This window comes from Macrotis lagotis, chromosome 1 (genome assembly GCF_037893015.1).
Source record: "Macrotis lagotis isolate mMagLag1 chromosome 1, bilby.v1.9.chrom.fasta, whole genome shotgun sequence".
NCBI classification, from domain to species: Eukaryota; Metazoa; Chordata; class Mammalia; order Peramelemorphia; family Peramelidae; genus Macrotis; species Macrotis lagotis.
The window spans coordinates 832,213,549-832,238,346 of NC_133658.1; the positions used below are offsets into that span (position 1 = coordinate 832,213,549).

The 24,798-nt window shown below is 34.2% G+C and overlaps 1 protein-coding gene across 1 annotated transcript; it reads left to right on the forward strand.

Annotated features, from left to right (window-relative positions):
• Positions 1 to 2,471: 2,471 nt before the first annotated feature.
• Positions 2,472 to 3,574, forward strand: LOC141488936 (uncharacterized protein C8orf48-like). Its single transcript, XM_074189435.1, has one exon. It carries the CDS (start codon positions 2,582 to 2,584, stop codon positions 3,425 to 3,427), a length of 846 nt encoding a protein of 281 aa, XP_074045536.1. The 5' UTR covers positions 2,472 to 2,581; the 3' UTR covers positions 3,428 to 3,574.
• The last annotated feature ends 21,224 nt before the right edge of the window (positions 3,575 to 24,798 follow it).

A 24,798-nucleotide genomic window follows, 5' to 3' on the forward strand; every position in this document is an offset into this window, starting at 1 on the left:
GAACATGAAAGCTATATGATTATATGTTAGAATAGACTTAAAATATATTTTTCTAAATTAAAAAACTTAAAAAAATATGAAGATTTGATTCCTTGGGGATTTATTTTTTAGCATTACAATCAGTTTTTAGAAATACAAGTGAATTTTCATTTGTTTAAATGCTTTTGAAGGAATCATTTTGTGAAAATTGATTGGAGAGAATTTAGAAAAGGTAATAAGATTAAAGTAAATTTGTCAAAGAAATAAATTGCTTGATCAATTCTAGAATAATTCTTTGTAAAAATTTCTAATCATTATTGTTGTCTAAATGAGCTAAATATGTGAGTAAGTAACAAGAGAACATATGATTGACTTGATTTAAGTAAAATTATATCCAAATAATATAGTTGATCAAGTCATAAAAACATTAGAGAGATCAGAGATATAAATTGGCATATGCTTAAGGCTATGTGTAAATGAATATTCAATGAAGATATAAAAAGGATTTGTATGGGTTTATGTGATATAAGTTCATTCTTATAATAAAATATTCACATTATTTTCATAATATTTAAAATAAGTATTAGGAATGGGCCTAACTAGTACGCTCTTAGCTGTGGTTAAAATTTGGAATGAAATAAGATACTCATAAGTCATTGAACAAATAATAAAAAAAAGTTAGTTTACTTTCTAATATCAAGTATATGCAACATAGACATGAGACACTAATCTTCAGCTTGGGTATATAAAACTTTCCTTCCTCCTTACAGAAATGTGTTTGGCCAGCAGATAAATCAGAGCAGGCTATGGGCTACTCATATAGCCTCAGATCCACCAATGAAGGAAAAATATCTAGATCTAATTCATGTTTTGGGAAAAGGAGATTGATTTTGCCCCATGACATAAGAGAAAATCCTGAATGGAATATTATGATTCATCTTGAAATGGGTTAAGTTTTATTTAAAACAAGAGATAATCTATTATTTTGAAGCCAATGAAATTCAATGAGAGGTTATGGAACAATTACTCAATAGCCATATATGTACAAATGGTATAGCATCTAATTCTATTAGTAAAAAGTTGACTGAATTGCAAAAAAAGGAATAACATGTACTGGAAACTTATGTTTCTGTTTCAAGTTTGGACAAATCTATCAGAAAGAAAAATATACAACTGAATAAAGTAATTAAAAGATATTCTCTGAAAGAAACTTTAAAGAATAAACAAACTTCTTAAGACAGGAAGAAGAAAACTCTAAGCAAACTGGAGAAAAATCTCCAACATGAATTCCATGACTGAGATGAATTTGAATTCATTTCTTCTTTACTAGCTCTCTATACACTGTGGCACCTAAGTGCTAAGAAATTAGGTTGATAGAACCACCTTACACTGATTACCAAATAAATTAAAAATAGATGAATAAAGGTCAAATAAAAAAATTAACATAATGAAATTATGTTTCATAACTATAGTTTAAGGGAAATATTTGCTCACAAAAGATAGTTACTTTCTTGATTATAATTATTTTAAATTGAAAAATGCTGCACAAATAAAATCAATACAACCAGGATAAATTGAGAATAATTTTAATAGTAAAATTGGCTATTCAGCAAATGTTTGAGGCGATTTGTAAATTAGAGATTGGTGCAAAGCCGCTGCTCTAGAATGAAGATCCATGAACATAAAGTTCATATTTGAAATCAAGAGGCTAGATATGACCTTTTAGGAAAAGGGTACAAGAAAAGTTTATTATATAGCTAAACCATGAATACTTACTGAAGCCTAGTGGAAAAGAGGAGAGAATGAAAGAGGCAAGGAACAGTCAGAGAATAAAGAGGATGGAAATATCTATTTTTGATTATTATTTTTCATTTGGATTTTTTATTCTTTATTGAAAATTAGATCAATTACATGATGTATATTTCCTTTAAAATATTATTTTTGTTTGTGCTTTTTTGTTTATTTTTTGTTGTTTTTTAAAGAGCCTGAAATTTTTGTGTGTGTTTAAACTATAGAACCAAAATATCCAAGTTTTGCTGCTGACAGAAATAAATAGTAAAGACAAGAATGTGGACTAGCTGTGTGAACACTGAATGAAATTAATGTTGATTTGCTGTTTGTTTCGTTTTGTTTTACCTGTATCTTCGTCTGACACCAACCAGCTGTACTCTGTTGTTTCAGGAAGGGTTTTTCACCTTGGAAAAAAGTATCTTCAATTCTTACTTTCTCCTTGAGCTGATCGGAGGGGAGTGGGAGGATACAAAGATACGGAGAGGTTGAATTTGGGATTCAAAATTCATACTGTGCCTTCCCCTAGACTTCAGCACGTCCAGGTGTGAGTCTATTTTTGAGTTTTTATTTCCATGAAGTGAGTCCCCAACTTCACCTTGACCCCAAGACTACTGCTTGCATTTCGAGGTAGCCGCTGGAGAGAGCAACTGAGCTCGCATTTACAGCCCCAGGGACCCCGTTCTAGAAACTCCAAATTCTATTCTCCCACCCGATCCCCCACGGGAACTTTGGCAGTTGGGAAACCATGCGATGAGACAGCCGGACAGAAGTCACCCCTGCCAGGGCAGCCGAGCCAATTATTTAATCCATTATGCAGTCTTCCCAAAACGGCAAAAAAATGCCTCTAAACGTGCGTGATAAAAATAGACCCGTGGAGTCAGATCGCATTTGCAGTTTTGACCTTCCCGATACTAGTGAGAACTCTGAGACCATAACAGAGGAAGAAAACTGTAAGCAAACTGAAGGCAAATCCTCTAACGCATTGGGTTCCTCAGGACAAAACAAGACCTTGTCCCACACCCCTGGGAGAAATAACGTGAGTAGGAAGCAGACAAATTTAAAGAATGAAATCAAATTGTTGAATGCGACAGACTCCAATGCTTTAGAAAAAAAATGGTTTAAGAAATGGCTTAATTTTCTCAAGACCAGAGAAAATAATACTTCCCCAAACCAACGAGGCACCAAGTTCCACAAAGAAATTGGGGAAATAACGGATGTTGAATTGGATGCCCTGCGCTCTTTTTGTACCGTTATGATAAAATTGATGTGTAAGCAGAGAAATAAAAGTAAAGCTAAAAAGCTGCAGCGTAAATCGGAGGTAGAAAAGCCTGGGTCAGATAAGTTGAACCTCGTTGTGCCTGTTCAACAAATACACAGATTCAGTCTTCAAGATCCAAAGGCATATGTGAGAAAAATGGCAGGAATCAAAGAACATAGCTCTGACCGAAACAAGAAAAGAGAACTTAGACAAGCTGTCTTACCGATCAAGAAAAAGGCCAACCTAGAATCAACTCGATCAGAAGAGATAATGGAAGAATACAAATATATCAAAGATATTCTCCTCCTTATTGGAGAAATCCATAAACACCTCCCCAAGCTTTCACATGACCCAGAAAAAATCTGGAAAAGACTAAATAAAGCAGGTCATTCTAAATAGACTGTTGGGTTGGGACCAAATATGTGGTTGCAGCAAAATTAAGACCTTTTTCATCTGCATAGTCAGTTCCACCTAAAAAATGCAACCAGAAGGCTTCTAACTATTAATATAACATGATCAATAAATGTCTCTGCAGAGAAAAATACAGTGAAGGAGCTGGATTTGATGATTTCTAGGTCCTTGCCTTATCTTTTCTTCGATCTTTTTTTTCTAGTGAACATTTGTTATGACATGTAGAAATGGTCTAAAAATGATACTTAATGATTTAGAAATTGAAAATATGTCCCTATACAAATTTGTCATACTTGTATAAGGACATATTTTCAATTGAAAGAATATGGAGGGACTGATAGGGCATTCCTTCAGTGAGGTTGATTTTCTCAAATGGAGTGAAGATAGTAGTATGTGTATGTGATGGGTAATTAGTGCTGCTAATCATGCAATCATATAAGGAGTTGAAAAATAATCTTGCCTTTTTCTCCCCCTTTAATATATCTGTAGATTTCCCCACCTCAGTATATTTCTAGGCACTGGAAGCTGAACCTCCATGAAATGGAGCTTGGTTAATGCTAGAGGAAGAACAGTATTTGTGAGTGCATTACTACAGACAAATAATCTGTTTTGTGATGGTGGGGTCCTTAATTTTATTTGTAAAGATTTATTGATGTATTTTTTCTTTTACATGACTTTCATTTCGGAATACATGCTCTCCCAGAAAAACATCTCTTGTAATAATTTTTTTAGGGGGAGTAGGTGGGAAAAGAACGATTCAGTAGAATTGAAACATTAACTGTTTCTGAAAGATTCTCCAATATCCTACCCTCTCAATTCTTCTCTGAAACCAAGTTTAGCTATTTTAATTAAGGAGCCTTAAGTTTAGATTTTTGGAACTCTGTTTCAAACAAAATTTTAGGTAAATCTTTAAGATCTTTTAAAAAGTGATGTGGAGATCTACAGCATCACATGGTACCAAAAAAGAGAAAAAAATTCTAAATTTGATGTAAATTAGTTTAAAGAGTGCAATTTGCTATCAATATTTTTTTTAAATGATAACAATAGTAGAAGTGATAGCTTGCCTTGAAGGATGTTTCATAAGATAGTTCTATTTCCTTTCAATTGCATTCACCAATATTTGGGCAACAAATTCATATTTTTTACTTAAATTGTGTTTTCTTTGAAATGTATTCTTTTTCATGTAAATGAATTTTTCAACTTTTTAAAAATGCTGAAAAATATTCTTTAAAATTAGGTGAAGGAATTGAGTGTTTTCTTTTTTATTCCTCTCCATTCCAAATATGATCATTGATCACATAATGAATGGAATTATAATCAGGTATTGAGTGAACATTTAACTAGAAATTAAGAGACTGGAAATTTTAACCTCTGTATATCTTATTTTCAACACCTGTAAAATGATGGCAATTTTGTCTAATTCACTTTCCTCATAACATTCATTTTTCTTACTTTTAATATCATGCTATGTGTTAACTGAGATATTGTAGCCTAAATATCATGTCTATGAGGTTAAAATAATGTATTGTTTGATTAACATAATCAAAACCATCTGATCCTTTAGGTTTACAACTATCTGTCTTTTGTCTGTGTATTGCCTATCTAATGAGTATGTGTGTGTGTGTATATATATATATATATAATATATATATATAACATATATACATATATGAGATACATAATGGTATGTTATAGAAGATGGCCGACTTTGAAGCCAGAAAGACAGTAGTCCTAAGAAAAAGTCCTGAGAATATCACATATCACAGTGTGTCCTTAAATAAATCATTGGACTATTTAGCCCCTGCCTAATGTGTTTTAGAAGAGATATTAACTCACAATTTGTAAATTCCTTCCAGAAGGTTCTCAAAACTGATGAAATAACAGATCTAGACAAAATATTTAATTGATCATTCTTTTGTCTCCCCATCTCATAAATACATAATACATATATGTAAAATACACACATATATACTCTTAACATACAAATTTTTGTCTACATATGAACATAAATGCATTCATCATAGAGTTATGCATTTGCTAAATGCAAAAGACAAGCATACCTTGCTATTTTATGAAATTGGAATTTCAGTTAGCAGAAATAAGTACACGAATACCTCTTTACCATTTTCATAATGATTGAGCAATATATTTCTCAGTCTATGGATACTATATTTTTAGATAAAATACTTGTGTTAGTCAGTTTAGACAAGTGACTCACTATAGATTTTAGGAAATTCATTTTCTGTCACTCACAATGGAAATTTTCTTATTGGTTATCTAGCTTTGAGGAAGTTTTCTGATTAAATTCTCTTCATATAAGAGTTTCCTAAATAACATTTAGAAAAATAAGTCATAGGTGTAATTTATTAGGGAGGAAATTAAAATCAAATTATTTTAGTAATGAAAGATTGGGAACATCTTTATATCAGCAGAAATTTACCCCTCTCATTTAATTGAATTTTATCTTCTTATATCCCAGAGTAAAAGAATATTCTCAAGGTGTAAAGATTAAAGAAGGAAAAGCGATGGTCTTTTGATTACTACCCTTTATCTTCAAGTATTTCTAACTGATAAAGTCAGAACAACAAACAAATGCAATCTTGGAAAAAGAGTTGAGATGTATGTAGTTTAAACTGAGACAGTCAATACAAAGAAAACAATATGATAGAGACTTGTTTTACTGCTGTTATAAAATCAACAGTGAAAAACACATAATATAATTAAAGTCCATTAAAGTTCATTAAAGTCCAATTAAAGTCCAGCTGTCATTTTAGAACTATAAGGACTAATCCCAGATTAATAACATGTATTCAGAGATACCTTTGCAAACTACATGCTAGGAATTAAATGTTTAAGTTTTGGCAAGTTGAATTGTTCATTTGTCTTTTTAAATGTAAAATACTCTGATAAAATCATGTGATGAGGCCCTAATAAAAATAAAATAGGGTCCTAAAATTGTCAGTAGTGAAAAATTATTATACTGCCTTTCAATACATTATTTAAATAGAATTAGAAAAAATTTGTCTCTTAAATGAAAGGTCACCATAAAGATAAATGGAGTTCCAAGAAGAAAAAAAATAGAAAATCAAATATTAAGAGGAATTACCTGGAATTAACTGAATTTCCCCCAAACCACAATCTGTTCAGTCATTTTTTTTTTGTTGTGTTCAACTCTTTGTAACACCAGTTGAGGTTTGTTGGCAAATATAATGGAGTGCTTTACTATTTCTTCTATTTAGTTTATGGCTAAAGAAACTGAGGTACAGAGGATTAAATGACTTACCTAGGGTCCCACAGCTTGTGCCCAAGGCTAAATTTAAATTAGGAAGATGTGTTTTCCTGACTCTAGGCCTGGTGCTTTATATATTGTGCAACCTAAGCTGCCCTAAGATCACAGTAAATGGCACCCCTGGGATTCACACTTCAACTTTGACTTCAAATACAGTGCTCCTTTCGCTGAGCCATCAAGTGTAAAACATATTTTTTAAAAATTTCTCTTTTACAAACTACAAAAGGAATGATTTTGACTATATTAAAATGTTTTTGCATTAATAAAATCAATGCTGTCAAAATGAAAAGAGAAGCAGAAAGTTGGGAAACAATCTTCCCAACTAGGAGTTCTGATAAAGGTCTCATTTCTAAAATAGAGAATTGCATCAAATTTATAAAGTGATAATTCATTCCCTGATTGATAAGTGGTCAAAGGATAATATGAATAGACAGTATTCAAATGAAAAAAATTAAAAGTTGTAATCATATGAAAAAATGCTCCAAATCATTATTGATTAGATAAATGCAAATTAAAACAACAATGAGGTATCAACTAATACCTATCAAACTGGCTAAGGTGACAGAAAAGGAAAATGATCAATATTGGAGAGAATGTGTGAGGATTGGGACATTAATTGATGGCAGAGTTGTGAAGTGATCCAGTCATTCTGGAGAGCAATATGGAACTATGCCCAAAGAGCAATAAAACTGTTCCTACCCTTTGACCTGGTAATTCCAATTCTGGCACTATATCCAGAAGAAATTATAAAAAAAACAGGAACAGTCCCACATGTTCCAAAATATTCATAGCAGCTCTTTTTGTATTGACAAAGAACTGGAAATTGAGGGGTTGCCCATCAATTGAGGAATGGTTAAACAAATATGAATATTATGGAATACTATTGTTCTATATGAAGTCATAAACTGAAGGACTTTAGAGAAGCAAGGGATGAATTACAGGATCTGATGTTCAAAGAAGGGAGCAGTGGGGCAGCTAGGTGACCCAGTGGATAGAGCACTGGCCCTGGAGTACCTGAGTTCAAATGTTCAAATCTGGCCTCAGACACTTAATTACCTCGCTGTGTGGTCTTGGGCAAGCCACTTAACCCCATTGCCTTGCAAAAACTAGAGAGAGAGAGAGAGAGAGAGAGAGAGAGAGAGAGAGAGAGAGAGAGAGAGAGAGAGAGAGAGGAGCAAAACCAAAAGAACAATGTACACATTAATAAAATATTGTGAGATGATCAACCTTGATGGAAGCAACTCCTCTAAGAAGTTCAGAGAGCTAGGACAACCATATCAGGATGGCTATGGACAATACTCTCCCCATCCAGAGGAAGAAAAAACAAAGCAAAAAAAAAAACCCTTTAGAATCTGATGAACACTAAATTTAATAAAAATATCTCAGGAATTTTTTCCCCTTAATCCTAATTCCTTATACCAAAAATGACTAAACTGTAAACATTAATGCCACTGAGGGGAGGTGAATGGGAAGGAAGGATGGAAGGAAACTTTGTATCTTAAAAATATACATATGAAAATGGATAAATGTTGAAAAACTTTCACAACATGTATTTGGAAAAATAAATTATCAAAAAAAATTTCTATTTACTAAATAATAAGCGGGTGATATTGAGATAATATTGCCTGGCTTGGTTAGCCTTAATGAAAAAGTAAGATGAAGTAAACTATTATGTTTCTAGAATAATTTCTAGGACTTATTGGGATTTTGGTTGCATGTTAAGAATAATATATGGGGGGGGGGGGATGGCTAGGTGGCGGCTAGGTGGTGGCTAGGTGGCGGCTAGGTGGCGCAGTGGATAAAGCACTGGCCCTGGAGTCAGGAGTACCTGGGTTCAAATCCAGTCTCAGACACTTAATAATTACCTAGCTGTGTGGCCTTGGACAAGCCACTTAACCCCGTTGCCTTGCAAAAAAAAAAAAAAAACCCAGAATAAAATATGAAATTTTAGCTAAAACTTTAGATTTTCATTTTTTTAGCAAATTTGATGGATTATGAAAGAAAATATGAAAAGTCTCTATTCAACAAGTATTTCTATCATACTATTGTGCAAGGACAAAAGGCTCTGTTCTCTTCATAACATCACCCAGAAGTAGACTATCTGCTTGTTTGCCAGGCCCCATGATGCCCCAAGTTTTAGAGACATATGATCAATTATTAATATATGTGTGTGTGTGTGTGTGTGTGTGTGTGTGTGTATGACATCTTCCAGATGTCCTAATTGTTTATGATGTATAAATGATTGCAATATTACTAGTTCATATTTATTTAACACTTATAAATTTTGAAAAGTGCTTTATACTTTATCTCATTTTATCCTCACAACAACCCTGTGAGGTAAGTTCTATTTCTACTTTCATTTTTCAGATGGGGAAACTGAAACCAAAGAAAATAAATGACTTGCCTTGTGTTATAAAATTAATGTCCAGGATAGGATTTGACCAAGGTCTTTCAGATTCATTTTGAGTCTTATTATCTATCTACACATCCATTGATATGTATTATTCACACACACACACACACACACACATATATATATTTGCACAAATTAGGAAATATTTACCTATTTAAATTAATTTAATTGTACAATGTACTAATAATTTTCAGTATTACATAGAGAAATAAATCACATATGATTTAGTTGTTTACATGGGTTGATATTTCATAGAAATAAAATTATATATAATTTATAAATTTAGTGAAATATTTATCTGTTGATATGTTGCTGTTGTTGGTTCATATGATTATTATGTTTTTTCCTCTCAACACACTATCAAAATGCATAGTTGTCACTAGCTTGTGTGCTATTGATTTCATTTTTCTCTATTTAAATATATAATTTGAGTAATTATATATATACATATATATTATTTGTAAATAATTTTTCCTATTATACCAGGTCTCTAGAAGTTGTGTTCTCTATCTTGAGAAACTTTCATAGAATATTTTGTCTGGTTACCTTCTAATCTCTTAATATTATCAAATCACAATCTAATTTGTTTCATACTTTGTGTATGTTTTCTCATTAAAATGCATATTTCAGGAAGGTTTGTAGTTGAAAATATTTAATAACTTTGGCCATTGATTCACTCACTCTTCTCTCCCTTCCATAACCCTATACAAAAAAGATTTGTGTTCCCTAACCATGCTTTAAATTTTACAATTAGAAATAAAAAGCAAATTGCCACATTGTGAGAAGGAAACAGTGACCAGTGTTCCAAAGAATGATATAGGAGTCCATTTTAAATTGAGACAAAATTAGACAAAGATGGAAGAAGCAGCTAAGAGAAACAAAGGTTTCTATACATAAATGACCTGACTTAAAGAATCAGGAAGGATGCTATCTTACTGTATTCTACCCTTGTCAGTATTTATAACAGCCCCCACCCCCACCCCACCCCCCCTTATTCAAGGACCACTACAATCTGGCACCACTTTGCTTTTCATATTTTATGTGACATTATTCTCTTTTAGGTATGCTATGTTCCAGAAATACTAAATTACTCTCCATCTCCAGAACCTATATTTTTTTAGAATCTATGCTTTTGTATTCAAATCACCTAAGCCTGAATCTTCTTAATCCGTTTAAGTCTTAGTAATCATTTAAAACCTAAGTCAAATGTCACCTCTTCAATGAAGCTGCCAATTTGGTATCTTATCTCTTAGATTATACATGGCATATTATCTCAAATTTTTCAATATATCTATAAATTAACACCATGTATTATGGTTATCAAAATTTGTGCTGTTTTCCTCTGTTAAAATATAAACATCATGAAAACAGAGATTATGTTCAGTTTTGTTTGTTTTGGCAAGGCAATGGAGTTAAGTGACTTGCCCAAGGCAACACAGCTAGGTAATTATTAATTGTCTCAGGCCTGATTTGAACCCAGGTCCTCCTGATTCCACTGTGCCGCCTAGCTGCCCCCCCCAGAGATTATGTTTTATCTAAAGTATACATTTTCCTATCTCCAATCATAGTAATTTGCACATGGAAAATACCTCATAAAAAATGTAAAGACTAACAAATTGTCTTCCTTGGGGGTGGGGGAGAAGCAAGATTAGAGGGAAAATTGTAAAATTAAAAATAAAATCTTTTATAAAAAATACTTCATAAATGCTTTTGAATGAATTAATCCATTCAGGAACAAATGATAACAGATGCAAAAATCTTGGAAAGAATCTGGAAAACTTAACAATTGAAGGTTATGAATTTGTAAGGCTATGGAAAGATATTAGCAATTTATAAATTATTTTAAAAACAGGATTTTATTCTTCTGAACAAAATGATATTTTTCTGGTTCTGGACAAAATGATGTAATTTAGTTGTATTCTACCTCCCTAAGCCTTCCTTCACTTGCTGGTGCATTTGGAATAATATAATGAAATATGGGCTAAATGACTACACAACTAGATTTTTATAACTTATTGGAAAATCTATTCTCTAATACAATAAAATAAATCAGTAAATGCTTAATATTCACCTTGATGAAAGTTCCCAGTAGTATGCCACAGGGTTTTAATTGCATTTATACTCTAATTAACATTTATCATTACTTGGATAAAAAAATATACATACTGTGCTAATTAAGTTTGCATTAGAGAAAATGTTATGAGGAATATTTTAGATGGTAGAATAAGCATTCATAACAACTCAGAAACTTATGTCTAGAAATCTATATCTAACAAACCTGCTTTAACTGGGAGACATTACAATTCCTACACATAAGTGTAAAAATCAATTGCAGGGACTTCTGGGGCAAAACCAAGATGGCAGGATATAGGTAGCATCCTACTGGGGCTTTTCTTGATACAGCTTTAAATGAAGGTTCTACACAGAGCATAAAAATACAGATTCCAAATGAAAACTAATAACTCTAGGAGACATTAAGATTCTATCAAACAGGGGCAGCTAGGTGGTGCAGTGGATAGAGCACCAGCCCTCGAATCAGGAGTACCTGAGTTCAAATCAGACCTCAGACACTTAATTACCTAGCTGTGTGGCCTTGGGCAAGCCACTTAACCCCATTGCCTTGCAAAAACCTTAAAAAAAGATTCTATCAAACAAAACCAAAAGACTGAAAATAATTGAAGAAAATATACAAATACTTTTTAGGAAAAACAAGCTGGAAAATAGATTCAAGAGAGTCAATTTATGCATCATTGGTCTACTATAAAACCTAATCTAAAAAAGAACATAGGAAATATTTTTTTCCAAATTATATTGGAAAATTGCCTTAGTATGCTAGAAAGAATCAATAGATCTCCTCCAGAAAGAGTCACCAGGATTAAAGCTCCAAGAATATTGAAGCCAAATTCTAGAATTGTCAGATAAAGGATAAAAAAATGTGGCAAGGAAATAAAAAGAAACAAATTAAACAGCAAGGAATCACAGTCAGAATTACGCAAGACTTATTAGCTTCAACATTAAAGGATTGGAGGGCCTGAAGTATTCTAGAGGGCAAAGGACCTTGGATTATAACCAAGAATTAACTACCTTGCAAAATTCAAGTTATTTTTTTGAGGGGGAAAGGTGGATTTCCAATGTATAGAGAACTTCCAAAATTGATAAAAAGACCAGAACTAAACAGCAAATTTGAGCTTCAAATGCAAGATTCAAGAGATGCATGAAAAGATAAATGGAAATGGGGAAAAAGACACTAGTCAAGAACATTAAATTGTATGATCATCCATACAAAGGAAGACAATACTTCTAACTCATGAGATCATATTAGAAACATATTAGAGAGAGAACATGAGCATAGGATGATGATGGAAGTGTTGAGCCTTTGGGAAAACCTTAGCTAATAAGGGTTGAATATAGTTAGAGGAATTGTACTTAGAGGACATAGGTATGAATCAGTCATAAACAATCTTCATTTTGAGGGTCATGTTCTATTGGAACAGAGGGAGAAAGAGTATTGTGAAAATGCATATAATTAAATCATGAAGTAATCTTAATTTACTAAATACATTAGTTAAAGAAGGTTGTAGTATAGAAGGGACACAGAGAGAGAGAGTATACTTAGAAAAACTAGACATAGATTCTGAAGTGATTTTGCTGTACTTGATAAGGAGAAGGGATAAATGGTTCATGAAATAATTTTTTCCCTTTTAAAGATTTTATTTAGTTTGAGTTTTAAAATTTTTCCTCTAATCTTGCTTCCCTCCCCCCACCCCCTACAGAAGACAATTTGGCAGTCTTTGCATGATTTTCATGATAAACATTGATTCAAATTGAATGTGATGAAAGAGAAATCATATTCTTTTTTAATTAATTTTTATTAAAGATATTATTTGAGTTTTACAATTTTCCACCCAAACTTACTTCCCTACCCCCAACCCCCACGGAAAGCAATCTGTCAGTCTTTACTTTGTTTCCATGTTGTACCTTGATCCAAATTGGGTGTGATGAAAGAGAAATCACATCCTTAGAGAAGAGACAAGAATTCTAAGAGGTAACAAGATCAGACAATAAGATATATGTTTTATTCTAAATTAAAAGGAATAGTCCTTGAACTTTGTTCAAACTCCACAGCTTCTTAACTGGATACAGATGACACTCTCCTTTGCAGACAGCCCAAAATTGCTCCTGAGTGTTGCACTGATGGAATGAGCGAGTCCTTCAAGGTTGATCATCACTCTCATGTTACTGTTAGTGTATACAGTGATTTTCTGGTTCTGCTCATCTCACTCAGCATCAGTTCATGCAAATCCCTCCAGGCTTCCCTGAAATCCCATCCCTCCTGGTTTCTAATAGAACAATAGTGTTCCATGACATACATATACCACAGTTTGCTAAGCCATTCCCCAATTGAAGGACATTTACTTGACTTCCAATTCTTTGCCACCACAAACAAGGCTGCTATAAATATTTTTGTACAAGTAATGTTTTTACCCTTTTTCTTCATCTCTTCAGGATATAGACCCAGTAGTGGTATTGCTGGGTCAAATGGTATGTACATTTTTGTTGCCCTTTGGGTGTAGTTCCAAATAGCTTTCCAGAAGGGCTGGATGAGTTCACAGCTCCAGATTTCCCACAACCCTTCCAACAATGATAATTATCCTTTGTGGTCATATTGGCCAATCTGAGAGGTATGAGGTAGTACCTCAGAGATGCTTTAATTTGCATTTATCTAATGATTAATGATTTACAGCATTTTTTCATATGGCTATCAATTGATTTGATCTCCCCATCTATAAATTGCCTTTGCATATCCTTTGACCATTTGTCAAATGGGGAATGGCTTTTTGTTTTAAAAATGTGACTCAGTTCTATGTATATTTTAGAAATGAATCTTTTGTCAGAATGACTAGTTGTAAAGATTGTTTCCCAATTTACTACATTTCTTTTGATCTTGGTTACAGTGGTTTTATCTGTGCAAAAGATTTTTTAATTTAATGTAATTGAAATCATCTAATTGGTTTTTGTTGATGTTCTCCAACTCTTCCTTAGTCATAAACTGCTCCCCTTTCCATAGATCTGACAGGTAAACTAGTCTTTGATCTTCTAATTTGCTTATAGTATTATTTTTTATGTCTAAGTCCTGTAACCATTTGGATCTTATCTTGGTAAAGGGTGTGAGGTGTTGGTCTAATCTAAGTTTCTTCCATACTAACTTCAAATTATCCCAGAAGTTTCTATCAAAGAAAGAGTTTTTATCCCAATGCCTGGACTCTTTGGGTTTATTGAACAGCTTAATCATCTCCTGCTTTTACACCTAGTCTATTCCGCTGGTCTACCACTCTATTTCTTAGCCAATACCAAACAGTTTTGATGACTAATGCTTTATAATATAATTTTAGATCAGGTAAGGGCTAAGCCACCTTCTTTTGCAATTTTTTTTCATTAAGCTCCTGGCAATTCTTGACTTTTTATTTCTCCATATGAATTTACTTACAATTTTTTCTAACTCATTAAAGTAATTTTTTAGAATTTTGATTGACAGGGTACTAAACAGATAGTTTAGTTTGGGTAGAATTGTCATTTTTATTATATTAGCTCTACCTATCCATGAGCAGTTGATGTTTGCCTAGTTATTTAAATCTAATTTAATTTGTGTGAGAAGTGTTTTATAATTGTTTTCAAAAAGATTCTGAGTCTGTCTTGGCAAATAGACTCCCAAGTATTTTATATTGTCTGAGTTTACTTTGAAAGGGATTTCTCTTTCTAGCTCTTCCTGCTGTATCTTGCTAGACATATATAGAAAAGTTGAGGATTTATGAGGGTTTGTTTTATAACCTGCAACTTTGTTAAAATTGCTAATTGTTTCCAGTAGTCTTTTGGATGATTTCTTGGAATTCTCTAGGTAGACCATCTTGTCATCCACAAAGAGTAAGAGTTTTGTCTCTTCATTCCCAATTCTAATTCCTTCAATTTCTTTTTTCTTCTCTAATTGCTGACACTAACATTTCTAATACAATATGAAATAGTAGTGGTGATAATGGGCACCCTTGTTTCACCCCTGATCTTATTGGGAATGCCTCTAGCCTCTCCCCATTGAATATAATGCTTGTTGGTGGTTTCAGATAGATACTGCTAATTATTTTAAGGAACAGTCCATTTATTCCTACACTCTCTAGTGTTTTTAATAGGAATTGATGCTGTATTTTGTCAAAAAGCTTTTCAGCATTTATTGATATGATCATATGATTTCTGATAGATTTTTTGTTGATATAATTGAGTATACTAACAGTTTTTCTAATATTGAACCAACCCTGCATTCCTGGAATAAATCCTACTTGATCATAATGTATTATCCCGGTGATAACTTGTTGTAATCACTTTGCTATGATTTTATTTAAGATTTTTGCATCTATATTCATCAGGGAAATAGGTCTATAATTTTCTTTCTCTGTTTTAACAATTCCTGGTTTAGGTAACAGCACCATATTGGTTTCATAGAAAGAGTTAGGCAGAGTTCCATCTTTCCCTATTTTTCCAACCAGTTTATATAGAATTGGAATCAACTGTTCCTTAAATGTTTGGTAGAATTCACTTGTGAATCCATCAGGCCCTGGAGATTTTTTTTTTAGGGAGTTCAAGGATGGCTTGTTGAATTTCTTTTTCTGAGATAGTGTTGTTGAATAAATCCTACTTGATCATAATGTATTATCCCGGTGATAACTTGTTGTAATCGCTTTGCTATGATTTTATTTAAGATTTTTGCATCTATATTCATCAGGGAAATAGGTCTATAATTTTCTTTCTCTGTTTTAACAATTCCTGGTTTAGGTAACAGCACCATATTGGTTTCATAGAAAGAGTTAGGCAGAGTTCCATCTTTCCCTATTTTTCCAACCAGTTTATATAGAATTGGAATCAACTGTTCCTTAAATGTTTGGTAGAATTCACTTGTGAATCCATCAGGCCCTGGAGTTTTTTTTTAGGGAGTTCAAGGATGGCTTGTTGAATTTCTTTTTCTGAGATAGTGTTGTTTAGGTATTTAATCTCTCCTTCATTTAACCTGGGCAACTTATATTTTTGTAAAAATTCATCCATTTCACTTAGATTATCACATTTATTGGCATAGAGTTGGGCAAAATAATTTTGAATTATTACTTTAATTTCCTCCTCATTGGTGGTGAGTTCACCTTTTTCATTTATGATACTAGCAATTTGGTTTTCTTCTTTTTTTTAATCAAATTGACCAGAAGTTTATCAATTTTATTAGTTTTTTCATAATACTAACTTGGTTTTATTTATTAATTCAATAGTTTTTTGCTTTTGATTTTATTAATTTCTCCTTTTTTAGAATTTCTAATTTGGTATTTAATTGGCAATTTTTGATTTGTTCTTTCTCAATTTTTTTAGTTGCATGTTTAGTTCATTGATTTCTTCTTTCTCCAATTTATTCATGTAAGCCTTTATATTCCCTGAGAGTCACTTTGAATGAATCCCATAGGTTTTGGTATGTTGTTTCATTATTATCATTATCTTGGATAACATGATAGATTCTTTCTATAATTTGTTTTTTGGTCCACTCATTTTTTAAAATGAGGTTTTTCAGTTTCCAATTTGTTCTGGGTCTATATCTGAAATCATATTCTTAAGGAAGAAAAATAAGGTATAAGAGATGGAAAGATTACATAATAAGATCATATTTTTTCCTAAATTAAAGGTTATAGTCCTTGGTCTTTGTTCAAATTCCACAACTCTTTCTCTTGATCCAGATGGTATTCTCCATCACAGATAGCCCCAAATTGTCTCTGATTGTTGCACTGATGGAATAAGCAAGTCCATCAAGGTTTATCATCATCCCCATGTTACTGTTAGGGTTCTGGTTCTGCTCATCTCACTCAGCATCACGCTTCCCTGACTTCCCATCCCTCCTGGTTTCTAATAGAACAATAGTGTTCCATGACATACATTTATCACAGTTTGTTAAGTCATTCCCAATTGAAGGACAGTCACTTGATTTCCAATTCTTTGTCACAATAAACAGGGTTGCTATAAATATTTTTGTACAAGTGATGTTTTTACCCTTTGTCATATTCTCTTCAGGGTATAGACCCAGTAGTGGTATTGCTGGATCAAAGGGTATGCACATTTTTGTTGCCCTTTGGGAGTAATTAAAAATTTCTCTCCAGAAAAGTTGGATGAGTTTGTTGTGTCTTACTTAACCTTGGGGCCCACAGAGATGACCTCCCTCCCAGAGGGGAGCTGAGAATAAGGAATCAAGCCACCCCTGCCTTATGCCTCCAGCTCAATTTTATTACTGTTAACTTCTACATACTGTTATGTCTTCCAGGGTACAACAAAGAAAATGAAGTAATTGGGGGGGTACACAATCCAGGTGTACATGCAGCCGTCTTGCGTTGCAGCATAAGTGGGTACATTGGGGGGGAGGTGGTAAAACACAGCTGTGTCTTGTGCCCTTGGTCTGTGGGACAGAAGTTCCAGCTCCCAAGGACTCCTGTGCACCTTATCTCTCAGGGTGGCAAGCCAGCTCCTGCCAGGTGGCAGTCTGTTAGAATAGCCTGTGTTCCCACATGAGTTCATAGCTCCATCAACAATGTATTAGTGTCCCAGATTTCCCACATCACTTCCAACACTTATCATTGTCTTTTCTGGTCATATTGGCCAGTCTGAGAGGTGTGAGGTGGTACCTCAGAGATGCTTTAATTTGCATTTCTCTAATAAGTAATGATTTAGAGCAATTTTTCATATTACTATGGATCACTTTGATTTCCTCATCTGTAAATTGTCTTTGCATATCCTTTGACCATTTGTCAATTGGGGAGTAGTTTGTTTTATTTGAAAATTTGAGGGGTGGCTCAGTGGTGCAGTGGATAGAGCACCGGTCCTGGAGTCAGAAGTATCTGAGTCCAAATTTGACCTCAGACACTTAATAATTACCTAGCTGTGTAGCCTTGGGCAAGCCACATAACCCCATTTGCCTTGCAAAAAAAAAAAAAAAAAAACAAAGAAAATTTGACTCAGTTCTGTGTATATTTTAGAAATGAGTCCTTTGTCAGACATACTAGTTGTAAAGATTGTTTCCCAGTTTACATTTCTTTTGATCTTGTTTACAGTGGTTTTGTTTATGTAAAAGCTTTTTCATTTAATGTAATCAAAATCATATAGTTGATTTTTAATGAGGTTCTTCATCTCTTCCTTGGTCATAAACTTCTTCCCTTTCCATAGATCTGACAGGTAAACTGCTCTTTGATCTTCTAGTTTCCTTATAGTATTGTTTTTTTATGTCTCACTCCTGTACCCGTTTGGATCTTATCATGGTATAGGGTGTGAGGTGTTGGTCTAATCTAAGTTTCTTCCATACTAACTTCTAATTTTCCTAGTAATGTTTATTGAAGAGAGAGTTTTTATCCCAATTGCTGGACTCTGGGTTTATCAACAGTAGATTACTATAATCATTTCTTGCTATTGCACCTAGTATATTCCACTGGTCCATCACTCTATTTCTTAACCAATACCAGACAGTTTTGATGACTGATGCTTTATAATATAATTTTAGATCTGGTAGGGCTAAGCCACCTTCTTTTGCACTTTTTTTCATTGAAACCCTGGAAATTCCTGACTTTTTTTTCTCCATATCAATTTGCTCAACTTTTTCTAACTTATTAAAGTAAGTTTTTTGGAATTTTAATTGGCAGGGCACTAAACAGGTAGTTTAGTTTTGGCAGAATTGTCATTTTTATTATATTAGCTTGACCTATACATGAGCAGTTGATGTTTGCCCAGCTCTATCAATCTGATTTTATTTGTGTGAGGAAATGATTTTTTAACATGATACTTTAGCTCATGAGAACTGCATGTCCATAGAGCATACTTGAAAAGAGGGTATAAGTTGATTATAATTTGATATTACTTACGACTCTTGAGAAATAAATTTCTAATGGAGCAGAAGAAGGGAGTGTGCTTGGACATTGTAAGGCCATGTTGCTTATCAATCAATCAATCAATCAACTCTAGGGAAAGATACTTCTATCAGGACAGATAAAGGTAGCATATTTTGCCAGAGAGATTGAGGTACAAGACAGGGTTAAAATGAGAAAGACAGGAAAAGAAGAATTATACAAGGAGAAGACTAGGAATTAGAAGATAACACCATATGAAGAGGTCCAAATATCTGTTATAGTAGAGAAGGGAGGGTGTGAACACAGAATAAATCCTACTCTCAACATGTTTGGCCCAAAGAGGGAATAATACATATTCCTAATTGGGTTTAAAAATCTATCCTCCCCCCAACAAGGGGAGTTACCAATCTTAACTATAAATATGAATGGCATGAACTTTCCCATTAAATGGAAGCAAATAGAAGAATGGATTAATAAATAGAATCCTATCAATTGTTCATGAGAAACACATTTGAAACAGAGTGATATACATAGGGTAAAGGTAAAAAAGCTGGAGCAATATATATTATGATTCAGTGGAAGCAAAAAAAAAAATAGGGGTAACAATCCTGATCACAGAAAAAGTCAAAGCAAAAATTCATTTCATTAAAAGGGATGGAAACTACATTTTCTTAAAAGTCACCTTAGGCAACAAAGTCATATTATTATTGACAAATATGCAATAAGTGGTGTAGCATCCAATTTCTTAGAGAAGTCAAATGCAATACAGAAAAATATAGAAAGAAAAACTATAATAGTGGTATATCTCAGCCTCCCCTTTTCAGAATTAGATGAATCTACCCACAAAATAATCAAGAAGTCAGTTAAGAAGATGAATATTGTTTCAGCAAAAAATAGATATGATAGCCCTCTGGAGAAAACTGAATGAGGATCAAAAGGAATATTTTTTTCCTCTGTAGTACATGGCACTTAAACCAAAATTGACCATGTACTAGGGCATGAAAACCTGACAGTCAAATACAGAAAGGCAGAAATATTATACGCATCCTTTTCAAATCATGATGCAATAAAAATTACATGTAATTAAGGGATATGGAAAAATAAAACAAAAATTAATTGAAAACTAAAAAACCTAATTTTAAAGAATGAGTGGAAGATGGCAACATGAAGGGATCGAATCTTAGGAGCTCTCTGATAAAAACTCATAAACTAAGGACTCTAAATAAACTTTCGAGAGACAGAACCCACAAAGGGACCCAGTGAGGCAGTTCTCCTACTTAAGGTAACCTGGAAAAGAGCAGAAAGGCTCTGCTCCCTGGGGTCAGAGGGGCGGCCTGCCAGAGGGTTGGCCCACCAGAGCCAAAGAACTTCAGCCTCCCGGAGGCAGCCCCAGGGCTCTGGGAGCCAGGCTCACAGCAGCTGGGGAGTCTCCTGAGCTGCACCCCGGGGAGCACCAGCACAAAGTGGGGGAACAGTGGAGGACCTCTGCCAGAGCGAGCACGTGGAGCCCAGCCCTCAGGGCACACAGCAAGCAGCTTGGTCTTTCCCCAGCCCTGATTCTGGAAACAGAAGCAGGAGGAGCTGATAAGCAGGAGCCCCCAGGGCATGAGCCCATTGAGCTGAGGGAGGGGAGTGAAGAGAGAGACTGCTGAGCTCTGTCCTCTGCCTCTGGAACAGGACTCTGGGGCTCTGAACACATTCAGATCCTGATCCCAGTCTAGCCCCCCCCCCCCCCCCCCATAGAACAACAGGGCAACCCCACCTCAGCCCCGTGGCAGAGGGGGGCGCTTATGTTCATTCACAGACCAGGAGAGAGGACAGAAACTCACACACTGAGACCCTTGTGGGAGTGTCCCAAAAGCTCAGGAAGCACCCCCAAAAAACAGGCTTAGGCTGGGAAAATGAACAAGCAAAGAAATAAGAGGAAGACCATTGAGAAATATTTTGCAAATGAGCCCAAGAAGGATCAAAATACTCAGTCTGAAGATGAGGAAGCACAAGCTCCTACATCTAAAGACTCCAAGAAAAACAGAAATTGGGCTCAGGCTATGATAGAGCTCAAAAAAGACTTTGAAAATCAAATGAGGGAGTTGGAAGAAAAACTGGGAAAAGAAAGGAGAGAGATGCAGGAAAAACATGAAAATGAAGTCAGCAACTTAGTCAAGGAAATCCAAAAAAATCCTGAAGAAAATAGCATGCTAAAAAACAGCTTAGGTCAAATGGATAAATCAATTCAAAAAAGTTATTGAGGAGAAAAATGCTTTAAAAAGCAAAATTGGCCAGATGGAAAAAGAGATAAGAAAACTCTCTGAGGAGAACAAATCCTTCAGACAAAGAATACAATTCAGGGAGATTGATGAATTTACCAGAAATCAGGAATCAATACTTCAAACAAAATGAAAAATTAGAAGAAAATGTGAAATATCTCATTGAAAAAACAACTGATATGGAAAACAGACTTAGGAAAGATAATTTGAAAATTATTGGAATACCTGAAAGTCATGATCAGGAAAACAGCCTTGACATCATTTTCAAAGAATTACTACAGGAAAATTGCCCTGATGTTCTAGAAGCAGAGGGCAAAATAGAAATGGAGAGAATCCACCGATCACCCCCCCCCCGAGAAAGAGATCCCAAAAAACCAATCCCTAGGAATATTATAACCAAGTTCCAGAACTCCCAAGTCAAAGAGAAAATATTACAAGCAGCCAGAAGGACACAGTTCAAATATCGTGGAGCTGAAGTCAGGATCACACAGGACTTAGCAGCAGCTACATTGGAAGCTCGTAGGGCTTGGAATACAATACACCGGAAGGCAAAAGAGCTTAGAATGCAGCCAAGAATGAACTACCCAGCAAGGCTGAATGTCCTCTTCCAGGGAAAAAGATGGACTTTCAATGAACCAGGGGAATTTCAAAGGTTCCTTTTGGAATGGCCAGAGCTGAACAGAAGGTTTGATCTTCAGATACAGGATTCAGGTGAAGCATGGAGATTGGAGAAGAGGGGGGAAATATGAGGGACTTAATGAGGATGACCTGCATGTATAGAAAAATGATACTGATAATATTCATATGAACCTTCTCAGTTAATAGAGCAGGTAGAGAGAGCTGTTGAAGCACAGGAGAAAGCTGAATTTGAAGATAAAATATGGTGTAAAAATGGAGTCAATAGAAAAAAGGGAAATGGAATGGGAGAAAGAAAAAGGAGAGGGGGAATAGGCCAAGATATTTCACATAATAAGATTTTTTTTATTACAATGAGCTATTGCAATGATATGGAAGGGGGGAGGCAAGGGGGAATGAGAGAACCTTTGCTCTCATCAGAAATGGCTAGGAGAGGAAACAGCAAATATACTCAATGGGGTATAGACAACTGGAGTGAGAAGGAGGGGGGAGCAGGGGGAAGGGGTGGGGATGTGAATAAAGGAGGAGAGGATGGACCATGGGGGGACAGTGGTCAGATATAACACATTTTCTTTTTTACTTCTTACAAGGGGCTGGGATTGGATGGCCTGCCCAGGACCATAGGGCCAGGTGGATTCTGGGCCTAAGAGGTGGTATGGGGGCTCAGAGCTTCTTGGGCCCAGGACCAGGGATCTGTCTGCTGCGCCACTCAGCGACCCTACAGCAGAGTCAGAGTGAAAGGAGAGAGAAAATATAGTACATGGTAGAGGAGAAATAAGAAAGGAGGGAGTTGCGATCAGCAATGGCAACGTTGGAAAAATATGGAAGTAACTTTGGTGATGGATTTATCATAAAGAATGTGATCCCCCCGTGACAGAGTTGTTGGTGTTGGAACAAAGACTGAAGCACATTTTTTGTTATTATTATTTGGGGGTGGGTGCAGGGCAAGTGGGGCTGCGTGGCCTGCCTGGAGCCACATAGCAGAATGATCTTTGGGTGTCTGAGGCCAGATTCGGACCCAGGTGCTCCTGGCTCAAGGGGCAATGTTCTGTCTGCCACCCAGCCACCCCTACTATTATTACTATTTTATTTTATTTTGGGTCTTTTTTTTCTTTCTTCTTTTTGGTTTTATCAGGGCAGTGGGGATCGGGTGGTTTGCATGCCACATGGCTGGGTGATTATTGGGTTTACGAGGCTGGATATGGACTCGGGTGCTCATGGCTCCAGGGCTGGTGCTTTGTCCATTGTGCCAACTGGCCATACCTACAATTATTACTATAATTTTTTTTTAATTTTAATTTTTTTCTCTCCCCTTTGCTTTTTTGCCCAAGCAAGTCATATTCATGGGGGGGAGGGGTATTTTGTTTACTTGTAAACAAGTATATTTTATTAATGTAAAAAAAACATTTGTATGAAATGAGAATAAAAAAACATTAGAAAATAAATAAATATAAAAAAATTTTAAAAAAGAATGAGTGGATAAACAATAAATCTTCAAAATAACCATTAATTTCATCCAAGACAATGACAACAGCCAAAACACATTTTAAGGGAAATTTTATATCTCTAAATGTTTATATTAATAAAATAGAGAAAGTGAATAAATGAATTGGATATGTAACTAAAAAAACTAGAAAAAGAACAAATTAAAAATTCCCAATTAAATACCAAAATAGAAACTCTGAAAATCAAAGGAGAAATTAATGAAACTGAAAGTAAAAAGCAATTGAACTAATAAATTAAACTGATTTGATTCTATGAAAATATCATTAAAATAGATAAACCATTGGTTTATCTGATTTAAATAAAGAAGAAAACCAAATTATCAGTATCAAAAATGGAAAAAAAAGGTTAATTCACCATCAATAAGGAGGAATTAAAGTCACAAAGGGTGAATTTGCTCAACTATGTGACAATAAATTTGACAATAATAAGCAAAATACACAAATATTTATAAAAATATGAGCTTCCCAACTTAACAGAAGAGGAAATAAAATGCTTGAATAACTCCATTTCATAAAAAAATAATTTGAAGGAAACCTTCAATAAACTCGCTAAGAAAAAAATTCTCAAGACCTGATGGATTTATAGATGAATTGTACCAAACGTGTAAGAAACAATTAATACCAATTCTACATAAGCTATTTTAAAATATAGAAAAAGGAATTCTGCCAAATTCATTTTATAATATGGAGCTTACATTTAAATCAGGAAGAACCAAAATAGACAAAGACTATTATAGATGAATTTTAACTAAAATTTTAGCAAAGAGATTACAACTTATTACTAGAATAATACTCCATGATTAGATATAATCATCTATACCAGATAGGCAGGGATGATTCAATATTAGGAAAACAATCAGCATAATTGGCCGTATCATTAATAAAACTTACAGAAATCATATGATTAGAAAAACTAGAAATGCATTTAACAAAATATAACGCCCATTGCTAAAACTAGAGAGGTTAAGAATAAATGGAGTTTTCCTTAAAATGATAAGTAGTATCTATCTAAAACCATCAACAAGTATTATATGTAATGGGGATAAAGTAGGATAAAATTAGGGGTCAAACAAGGATGCTAATTATCATTACCACTATTCAATATAATATTAGAAATGTTAGTCTGAGCAATAAGAGAAGACATAGAAATAGAAGGAAGTAAAACTGGCAATGAGGAAGCAAAACTTTCACTCTTTGCAAATGGTGTGATGGTATACTTAGAGAACCCCCCAAAATCAACTAAAAACTTACTTGAAACAATCAATAACTGTAGCAAAAAAAGCAGATTATAAAATAAACCCACATAAATCATCAGATGAATTTCTATGTGAATAAATTCTA